The 11,394-nt window shown below is 47.1% G+C and overlaps 1 protein-coding gene across 8 annotated transcripts in view; it reads right to left on the bottom strand.

The window, feature by feature from the left end:
• RYR1 (ryanodine receptor 1) overlaps positions 1 to 11,394 on the bottom strand; it is a 1,068,376-nt gene that overhangs the window by 2,906 nt on the left and 1,054,076 nt on the right. For all 8 annotated transcript variants that reach the window (XM_069206982.1, XM_069206985.1, XM_069206986.1 and 5 more), the window contains one exon: positions 956 to 1,007. In XM_069206982.1, the coding sequence (XP_069063083.1) occupies positions 956 to 1,007 (52 nt within the window). The remainder of the gene's footprint in view (positions 1 to 955; positions 1,008 to 11,394) is intronic.

Genomic DNA, 11,394 nt, shown 5'->3' with positions numbered 1-11,394 from the left:
AGGCCACCTTGCATGGCTGTGCGTGCTTGGTAAATCTGGAGTAATGCAAGTCAGCGAAGGTCATTGCCTTGCATTATTCTGCCTGAGGGTGGCGTTCCATGGGTGGAGCATGGGTTGCTCATGCTTCCACCCATGGATTCTGATGCATTCCCAGATTTACCAATACTAGCAGACCTGGCAATGTGTCCCAATGCTTCGCCTGCCCAGGAGAATCGTAACTAGGAGAAATATCTTTATTTCTTCACCTTTTTCATCTTTTTACGTGTGCTGCATTCTGCAACCCACATAGAAAGAGGAAAAAGCCTCAAAGGATTGTTTTTATGCAGAAAAGTGTCCCTTCCTGCACAAAAACTATCCTGCCCGTAACGCAGGCACCCGTGCACCAAGTTAGGCAGCAGTTTATGCGCTGGTGAAGGCATACAGCAGGAATGTTCCATTTCTTGATAGATATGGTGCATTCCTGCCCTCTCTATTTCAGATGGCGCAGCAAAGTATCTTGCTGCAGTGTGTTCTGTGAAATAATGATAAATATAGCCCTTAGTTTTCAAAACCCATAATGCACGTGAAGAATGTCCTACCGCTGCATTACTTTATCCATAGCATAATCCCAAACCCGTGCTGCTGCAGGTTAATGCTCGTCTTACATTCATATGGTCCACTTAACATTTCACCTGTTCTCTCTCCCTTGTCATTTCCCTTCCTTTTCAAGGTGTACTAATGCTTATCCACCTAGCAGAGCATTCACTGGCCTCGTCTGCATGGTACACTGTGATTGGGAGAAGTAGTAAGAATTTTGTACACCCTGTGCATTGTTACTCCAAGCATTTAGCTACACCAGCGTATTGTTTTCTATTTTGCTGTGGTAGTACATTCACTAATTTCTGTACTTATAGTCAGGATTCCTGTGTGGCTTTTTTTTTAGACAGACCAGCTGGTACAAAGGTGTTGACATTACCTGCCCAGTGTGCTCCGTATCGTCCTTGTTAATGAGGTACATAAGGAAGAACCTGAAAGTGAAGAGAAAACAAGGAAATTAGGACAAAAAGTTGGAAAATCAGGATATTATCCAGCAGACAAAGCTCATGGCCACTAAGTGGGGATGGAGGTTGGAGGCCAAAATTTGTTCTAGGATTTCAGAAAGGAATATAGTGTCCGTCTAACTAGCTCAGAAATCGTCCTTTGCAGTTTTACCTTCATCAGAGGTACATTCCAGGAGCAACAGATCATACTTCCTTCTCCTCTAGAACATGTACAGTACACCTAACAGAAGTGCAAGGAGGGCTGGCTCGACACCCGGGGGGGGGGGGGGAGTGGAACAATAGGCTTGGTTGTTTGCACCTGAACCGTTTCTGTGACTCAACACACACAACAAAGAAGTCATTAGAGCTGAGTAATGTCAAATCTGAAAATTCAGGGCCTCATTTACAAGGCCTTTGTGCCACCGTTGCATCATTTTTATCTGGCGCAACAGTGGCACAAGCAGTGTTTTACACTGCTCCGCATTTAAAAACTGACACATTAGGCCCAGTGTGTCAGTTTTAAAGCCTTGTGTCACATTATACCAGCGCCAGGTCTAATGTATGCAAGGTAGGCATTCCCTCGGGAAAAGCCACACAGAACGTACACAGTGAAATTTACAACATTTCACTGTGTCGTGCTGCAATTTCACTGCGTCAGAATTTTAACGCCTGCTCAGAGCAGGCATTAAACTCACACAGGGCTTTTCTCTATGGGAGCCTTCCTCATATTGCTGGAGTAGCATACATTTTTTGAAGCTAGTCCAGCGATGCGTCAGTTTAGCGCCACAGATGCTTCAAAATTTCTGACACATCTGTAAAAACGTGTGTCATGGAGCTCTGTATTGGAAATAGAGTGCACTCATGGCGTCGTTAGGTGGTGGTAGGGCACTGCAAGAAATCTGACGCATTGGAGTAGATGCGTCAGATTTTTGTAAAAGAGGCCCCAGATGTGGATTTATGTCAAGATTGGAGGCTTTGATAATGTGCAGTTTTAGGAGGCTAGCGTGGTTTGTAGTGGGTACTTATTCTACTTACACCTTATAGCAGGTCCAGTTATCCCTTATTAGTGAAATGTAGGTAGTGTTCTAGCAGCTTAGGCTGTCTAGAGTAGCTGTAGCAGAGCAGCTTAGGCTGAACTAAGAGACATGCAAAGCTCCTGCAATACCACTATGGTTGCACAGTACTTATACACAATAAAAGACAATACTCAGTGTTCCCAAAAGGCCAAAAATATCTTAAAGGCAATACTCCTTCTGGAGGTAAGTATTATACACAATATATACACTAGTAACCAAAATCAGGTACGTAAACAGTCATAGAATAGTGCAAACAGTAGAAAATACAATAGATTGCAATGGGCCTAGGGGCAACACAAACCATATACTAAAATAGTGGAATGCGAATAACGGATTCCTCCCTAGGCAAGTGTAGTGTGTAGAAGTGCACTGGGAATGTAGGAAAACACCAAAATTCAGTAAAGTACCCCATCCCAAAGCCTTGGAAAGCAGGAGTAAAGTACAGCAAGTTTCCTCAGAACACACTACAAGTCGTGATAAGAGATTTTGCAAGAGCCAAGCAACAAACAATGGATTCCTGGACCTTAAGACCTGTGGAGAGAGGACACCAAGTCTAGAAGTCGAAGAAGAGTCCAGGAAGGACAGGAGCCCCTGCCAACCTAGAAGATGTTGCAAAAGTGGATTCTCTGGTAAGAAGAAAAGTACAGAAGAGCACCAAAGAAAATGGCTTGGCAGAGGTGATGTCCCACGTCGAGTTGTTGGTTGCAGGCTGTTTGCGTCTCTGGATTCTGCCAACAAGCCTTGGTTCAAGCAAGTACGCGGGTTGCGTCAAAAAGGAGCTGACTGGACCCAGGAGGGACCTGGGGTTCTCAGCTCGGACTGAGGAGACAGAGGGGACTCTCAGCACTTCAGAGAGCCCTCAGAAGACAAGGCAGCACCCACGGGAGTCCCAGTACATGGGGACAAAGAAGATACAAAGTGCAGTCGTCGCAGCAATACACTGGAATGTCCCATAGCGCTGGAGAACACCTCGGGAGCTGTGCGTAGCAGGATGGAGTGCTGGGGAGCTGGGCTACGCTGTGCATGAAGGATTCTTGGAAGAAGTGCACAGAAGCCCAAGGAGCTGCAGAAGACACAGTGCACCGGGGTACTGTTGCAGCATCGGGAGGCAAGCTCTTACCTCCACCAAATTTGGACAGCTGGACCTTTGGACAGTCTGGGTCACTTGAGCTCACCGCCTGTGTTCCAGGGAGCACGCTCGTTGTCAGGAGGAGTCCCAGAGTACCAGTTGTCGTCGCAGAAGGGTGCTTGCAGAAGCAGGGAAGTGACTCCGTCTCTCCATGGGAGATTCCTTCGGTTCTTCTGGTGCAGGGTGAAGACAGGCAGTCCTCAGAGGATGCACACCTTGGAAACTCTTGCAAATGCTGTCTGGAGCTGAAGTTGCGGGTCACATGAGTTGTCCTGGATACTCAGTTGCAGTTACAGCGGTTCCTGGAGCAGTCTGCGGTTGATCCATTGGTCAGAAGCTGAAGCAGAGGATGCAGAGGAGTACTGGAGGAATCTTGCAAACCGAATCTGAGGAAACACCTAGAGGCGATATCCTAAATAGCCCTGAGAGGGTGATTGGCTACTTACACAGGTATGCACCCATCAGGAGGGGTCTCTGATGTTACCTGCTGCCACTGGCCACTCAGAGGTCTCCAGAGGGTCGCCACTACTTGGAATCCAAGATGGCTAATGCCAGGGGCACACTGGAGGAGCTCTGGGCACCACCCCTGGGGTGGTGATGGACAGGGGAGTGGTCACTCCCCTTTCCTTTGTCCAGTTTTGGGCCAGAGCAGGAACTGGGGGTCCCTGAACCGGTGTAGACTGGCTTATGCAAGGAGGGCACCATTTGTGCCCTTCAAAGCATTTCCAGAGGCTCTGGGAGGCTACCCCTCCCAAGCCTGTAACACCTATTTCCAAAGGGAGAGGGTGTAACACCCTCCTCCCAGAGGAAATGCATTGTTCTGCCTTCATGGGATTGAGCTGTTAAGTCCCCAGAAGGGCAGAAACCCATCTGTGAGGTGGCAGCAGCTGGAGCTGCAGTGGAAACCTCAGAAAGCTGGTTTGGCAGTACTGGGGGTCCATGGTGGGGTCCCCAGGGTGCATGGGATTGGCCCCCCCAATATCAGATTTGGAATGGGGGGGCAATTCCATGATCTTAGACACCTCACATTGCCATATTCTGAGTTACCATTGTGAAGCTACATATGTGTATTGACATTTATGTAGTGCACGCTTATAATGGTATCCCCGCACCCTCGAAGTCTGGGGAATTGGCCCTGGACAACGTGGGGACACCTTTGCTAGTGCAAGTGTGCCCTCACACACAGTAACTTTGCACCTAGCCTTCAGTAAATGAAGGTTAGACATATAGGTGACGTATAAGTTACTTTAGTGCAGCGAAAATGGCTGTGAAATAGTGTATGCACTATTTCACTCAGGCTGCAGTGGCAGTCCTGATGAAAGGTTTTTAGGAGCTCCTTATGGGTGGCAAAAGAAATGCTGCAGCCCATAAGGATCTCCTGGAACCCCAGTGACCTGGGTACCTGGGTACCATATACTAGGGACTTATAAGGGGAGTCCAGAGTGCCAAATGGAATTGGAACATGGAGTCACTAAACTATAGTGACAAATTTGGTAAGTAGAGAGCGCATAAGCATTGGAGTTCTCGTTAGCACAGTGCCACATTTAAGCATACTCACAACGCACATAGGCCACAAACTATGAGCACTGGGGTCCTGACTAGCAGGATCCCAGTGAGACAGGCAAAACACACTGACAAGTAGGGTTTTAATTATGAGCACTGGGGTCCTGGCTAGCAGGATCCCTGTGAGACAGTAAAAACACACTGACAAACACTCACAAATAGGCCAAAAATGGAGGTAACGATGCTAGAAAGCGGCTACTTTCTCACAGCAGTTCTGTTTAATGTACTTTCCTTCAAGCAGCAGAATACAATAGCAACATTTATGACAGTTTATGTTGGGGGTTTGCACGGGCATGAAATTACGAGTGGTTCTATTCGTATGATTCATATTTGCTCTTCAGGTTTGTTTGGGAAAAGTTTTCTTTAATTTCCAGTAGTGCTTAGTGTCAGTTTTATGATTGTGTTTTCAGTTTTGATGCAAACTTAACACTATGTTTGCTTTGGATTCTGGTATGTTGGTTTTGGGTTCTTAGAACTTGGTTTTCCTGTGAGAAGACTTATAAGAGAATGACCTGCAGTCACTAACTGCGGTTTGAAATAGGTCGTGGGTGCTCGTTTGTAGGTGCGTGTGTCTGATTTTGTCAAGCTGAATAAAGAGAGTGAGTTGGGTTGTTGCGGTCTTCTGGCCAGCGTGAGGCAGCTGCACAAGCCTTTTTAGATGTGCAAATGCACCTCTGTGAGGGACTCAAGTACATCAGTAAACCAGAGACAGGACTATTTAGCTGGGGTCCCACTGGCCATTTTAAATAGATTGATTTTCAGGTCTTTTCGGGATAACTTTCCTGAGACCAGCCATTGTACTTTGAGGACAGTTTACAGTTCATTGGCACCTCGTTTGCCTCACATTTCCTTCAGGGAACTGAAACAGCTGCGAGATTGAGGATGACACATTTTGAGGGATGGTTCTAAAAGCTGCTACTTTATGTAATATGTCACTTACAGATGATGATTATTGGTAGGATGTTTTAGTACTCCAGGATTATTATAATCTGGATGTGGATTTGCTTGTGACAACGTAGGAGATAGAGTTTGTAGGTAAGCATGTTTCGCCCAAAGTGGAAAAATGTTTGGGTCTGAGGGGGCGATCCATCACCCCCGGCCAGTGAATGGTGGCCAGTCAATTATGTGGGCAAGTATTCATATTAAAAAAATTGAAAACTTTTGGAGGCAAAGAAGAGAAGTGTTCTCCGGTTCAAGATGGGTAACTGCGGGTAAAGTCTGCAATTCTCCAAAGTTTGATTCAAAACTGGCAAGATATATGCTCAAATCTCAGTAAGGCACCTAAGAAAGGGTTGGAGAAGTCTTTGAAAATATGACAGGACAAATTACTGAATGTAATTGCTACTGTTGCCCACATATTTGATATGACAGAGGAGACAGTATTTAAAGATGTCTCCGTTGGTATTGACTGCCGTCAAAGGTAGATATAGCGTTAGATGTTGAATACAGTATGCTTAGTTGGTAACACTAATGCCGCTATTGCAACAGAAAGGGGGAAGTCAATACTCATGAACATTGAGCTAAAGCTAGTGGATATGGCTGTGCTGGAGTATGGTACTAAGGAACTAGATATCCTTTAAATTCTCCTTTTCATGAGTTGTGGACGTATGTGGCTACTTTCACTGATCTGGTTAAGGCCCACACTGCTATGAGAAAGGTCTTTTCAGGAAGTGTTTTTTGGTAGGTCCTGGAGAGGTGGCTTTCCAGATTATGGCCAATACAGACGTAAAGGTGTTTGGCAAGGACGGCAGTTTTATTACAGAGGAATTTCAGGAACGTTTACAGGTAGCCACTAGCTTCTACCCTCAAAGAGGGAGAGGACCCAAGGAGCTAGAGCGAGGACAGTGGTGGCAGAGAAAAAATTTAGTGGTAGGAAGCAGATTAAGGCACCATTTGAGTACTTGGAAAAAGATAACATTGGATTCCTGGGTGTTAGAGACTTTCATGAGTTACAGAGTTGGTATTATAGTGATTGCGGCTCAAGAACGTTCCCTACATCACATAAACTTTTCAAAGCAGCAAAGGATTTTGGTAACAAAAGAAATTCATGGAATTCTGGAAAAAGAAGTAATATATGTAATTTCTTTAACAGGGGCAGCACTTGTAAGCAATTTCTTCTTAGTGAGAAATGAAACAAATGAATTTCAGGAATTAGGCAGCACAATGAGAAACTTGAGAGAGTTAAATCAATGAGTTTTGTATCGACATTTCAAAATGGAGGAAATACACCTTTTGAGTGATATTCTCCGAGCTCAGGATTGGATGGTAACATTAGATCTCAAGGAGGCCTTTTTCACAATTCCTGTACACCAGGATCATCACTTGTATCAGATGTTTGGCTGGTCGGGCAGGTGGTGGTAGTTTACTTTTTTTACCTTTGGGCTTTCTTCTGTACCATGGTGTTTTTTTTAAAGATCGTGAGGCCTGTTATGTACTGTTTACACCAGAGAGGTGTCAGGTTGTATATTTGAACAATATTTTGTTGATGGCTTCAGACTGCACAACGCTGTTAGCATCACATGCCAATGACAGTATCTGTTGTAGAGGAGCTAGATTACATTATGAAGAGGGAGAAGTCAATGATGGATCCAGTGAGAACGTTGGAGTTTTTAGGATTTTAGTGGATTGCGAATGACCAACAAGTGCATCACATACAAACTTCTGATCCACACTTACAAGGCACTGCACAGCATAGGACCAGCATACCTCAACCACCGCCTCACCTTCTACGTACCCAACAGACATCTCCATTCCTCCTAGCTCGTCCTTGCAGCCACCCCCAAGATCTGGAAAAGTACAGCAGGAGGAAGATCCTTCTCATACCTAGCAGCCCGGACAGTGAGCACACTACCTCTCAAGCTCAGGCAGGCCGCATCACTGAAGGAATTCAGGAAGGACCTCAAGACCTGGCTCTTCGACCGGGCAGCACGCCCAAATACGGTGCCTTGAGACCATATGGGTGATTACCCGCGCTCTACAAATCCTTGATTGATTTGTTTGATTGACCCATGTTAAGCCTCCCATCAGAGAAAATTTGACAGGTAAGAAAGGAACTGAGGAAGTTAATGAGCAGAGGGGAGGTACTGTCGCAAGATTTTGCCTGACTGCTGTCTTCAAAACTGCAGGCTATCTTCCCAGGTCCTTTGCTGTGTTGCTCTCTACAGAAATTAAAGGCTCACTATCTTCTCAAAGGCCAGTGGTATCCTCATTATGTCAGGTTGAATCCACAGGGCACAGGGAGGAGAAGAGATTTTTATAGTGGAAAAGGAATATGGAGGCCTGGAATGGCAAAGCAATTTTTGGAGACTAGATAGAGTCAGCAAGAATGGGATGCCATGAGTGGTCTCATGTCAACAGGTGGTAGGTGGACCAAGGAGGATCACAGTCGTCACACCAGCTGCCTGGCAGGTTCCTTTGCAATAAGGAGTTTGGGAACTAGTACTCTCAAGTCACTTCTGAGAATAGCCAATGTCTCAGCGGGTTAATATATGAACTGAATGGGGGGGAACAATAGTGAAGAAACTAGCTGGTTTGACCAAGGGCTTTCAACATAATTGCCTGGATCTTACCTATGAGGGCAGAGCAGAGGGGCGGAGCTTGCCGAGCTCGAAGAAGGCCACCATTTAGCTGTGCTCCTTCACCCATTTAATAATCCTTCATGAGCCTGGTGCCTTAACAACACTAATCCCAGAGGCGGTCACCTGCAGAACTTAGTGAAGCCAGGTGCATCGATATTTGGGGCAAAGAAGGATTTTCAGCAACCCGTATTGGCTGGGCCTGCACCGTGGCTGGGCCTCCGCACTGAGAAACAGTGTATGGGAGACTGCTAGTTCCTCGCATGAGAGAGCCTTCCCGCGGCTATGGTTCACCCTGCTAAGACCACTGATGCAGACCGGTCCCTGAGTGTGGCCCGCTAAGTGCTCGGCAACTGGGAAGGCAGGGCCCGGTGGCTAGCATGGGATGGAACACGGCTCCTGAGACTCTGCTGTGCACTGTTTGAGGCCATATGTCGGGGTCCCCTCTGGCAGACATGGTGGCTGAGAGGCGGGAGACCATCTGAGGAGAGTGGCTGCAATTCCGCAGCTGCTGGGCACGGCGAATCGTGCAGGAGAGGAAACCGGCTGCCGGCAGTGATATTGTGTATTGTTTTCTGCAGCTGCTATTAAGTGCTGGCAGTAGCTGCAAGCCTCAAATGATTCCTGGTCAGATGTGGCAAGATGTGTGAAATTGGTGGCATATGACGGGAGACATGCAGCATCTGGACTTCTAGGCTACTCACTTGTACGGTTTATCATGTGGAATGTCAGGGGACTGAATGACTGCAGAAAGATACATAAAGTGGTGGCTTAGCTCCAGAGGCACAGACTGGATATTGCAATACTGCAAGAAACCCATTTAGCACCGGGGAGTGGAGTGTTGACACAACGTAGAATGCAGGGACTTTGGTGTGCAGCAGGTTTCAGTACATGCCAGGGACGTTCTGATCTGGGTGCTCAGAGGGTCGGGTGTCCAGCTACAGGAAGTATGCATAGATCCGGGGGGCAGATTTGTGGTGGCACATTGCCACAAGTATGACCTAGCAGTCTTATTAGTTGAAGTATATGGGCTCAACTATGACGATCCACGGTTTTATCACTCCCTTAATGCTCAGCTGGTATAATGGGGTGACCTGCCCCGAATTTGTGGCAGTGATTTTAATTGCATGCTGTGTCCAGATCTCAATAAATCCAGGGGACCACCTGAGCAGCCCTCTGCGGTGGCTAGAGCCCTTGCGGAGATAGCGCTAGAGGGACTGTTTGCCCCACAGGGTAAGGGTACACCCACTATTCAAGCGTGCACAGCATTCATACCTGCATAGACTATTGGCTTCTGTTGTGGAGGTAGGCTTCCCATGTCCAACGATGTGAGCCATTGCTGCGTACATATTCTGACCACTCACCGGTTCTGTTGGAACTAGTACTGCACGCTCCACGACCGCCCGCATTTTGATAGAGCTTAACCCCTGTATTCATTGCTGGACACGGCATTTCGAGAGGAACTAGCGCAGGTGATTGAGTTTTTCTCCACCAACGCTGGCTCAGTGGCTAAGTTCACAACAGTGTGGGAAACCTACAAAGTCTACTTAAGGGGTGTTGGTTGTCCAGAGGCTGACACGATTTTAAAAGCGCAGGACCAGCAGGGGCTACCGCTGTGCACTCCTGAGCAGGTGTCTGTAGATATTATGATGACCTGTATAAGTCGCGACTTACAGTGATAATGCCGCCACGGACTACCTCGCATACATTGCCATGAAATGGCATACTGTGGAACAAAGGGAACACCTCATGGCCCCACTGTGCCCAGAGGACGTACGTGCTGCATTAAAAAAAATGGTGTCTGGGAAGGCAACAGGCAGTGATGGGTTTACGGTGGCCTTCTACAAGGCCTATCAGGACCTACTTATTCCCTATCTGATCACTCTTTATGAAGAAATGGTTGAAGCCAGTAGTATGCCCCCACAATATGCAAGGCTCTGCTGGTTACTGTTCTGGAGCCGAGCAAGCTGCCAGATAATTGTTCATCTTATAGGCTGCTGTCGCTGCTGAATGTCTACACTAAACTCTATGTGAAAATACTGGCCAATCGATTGGCCCCATTGCTTGGTGGGGCGGTGGACCTGGAGCAGGCCAGTTTTATCCCTGGGCACAGCTTAACATTCAATCTCTGTATGTTGTTCAGCGCGATTCAGCATTTAGATCCTGAGGTGCACACAGCAGCAGTATTTCTTGATGTAGAAAAAGCATTTGTCTCAGTCGAATGGGGTATTCATGCTCGCAGTCCTGAGACGCACAGGGGTGGGCAGCATCTTTTTACAGCTAGTAACAGTGCTCGCTATACACTCGACCGCCCAAATACCGGTTAACAGCATCATCACCACTCCCAATGATATCACAAGGGGTACCAGACAGGGATGCCCCGTCTCCATTGTGATATGCCCTTGTGGCTGAGCCTCTGGCTTGTGCGCTACAGTAGTATCATGCATATGGGGGTTTACGATTCCCAGGTTACAATTTGATCGTTTAGGTGTACGTATTTTGGTGTATTTGGTACACGCATTCGTGTACATAATCTCACTCAAGGGCGGCGTGAGGTGGGGCGGCTCGGGAGACACTCCTGGCTTTGCGTAAACTAGGACAAGTCAATAATATTCCCGTTCAGCCCCACCACTACCCAGATGCAATTAGATTACCCCCTGAAGTTGTTGACGGACTAGGTACGTTACCTAGGGATACAAGAGCACACACACCCGGCAGTTGTGATGCTTGACAAATACGGCAAAGCATTACAGAAGCATTCCGAAGAGGTAGATCACTGGATTAGATTGCCATTGTCGCTCGCTGGGGCCATAGCAATTATGAAAATGGTGGTGTTATCTCGATTCTTATTCCTGTTTCTGACCATCCCGATGCTATTACCCCGACCAGTGTTAGATAATCTTTGGGCCCTCATGATCTCTCCGGCATGGGCCTGAAAGCAGCTGCCGGTGTGCGGGGAAGCCTGACCCTAATTTATGATATAGGGGGGCTTAATGCCTCTGATCTGGAAACCTATTACAGGGCGGCACCGT

The sequence above is a fragment of the Pleurodeles waltl genome, chromosome 9 (genome assembly GCF_031143425.1).
Source record: "Pleurodeles waltl isolate 20211129_DDA chromosome 9, aPleWal1.hap1.20221129, whole genome shotgun sequence".
NCBI lineage: Eukaryota > Metazoa > Chordata > Amphibia > Caudata > Salamandridae > Pleurodeles > Pleurodeles waltl.
The sequence above is the reverse complement of the archived record's forward strand: the minus strand, read 5'-3'. Positions and strand labels throughout refer to the sequence as shown.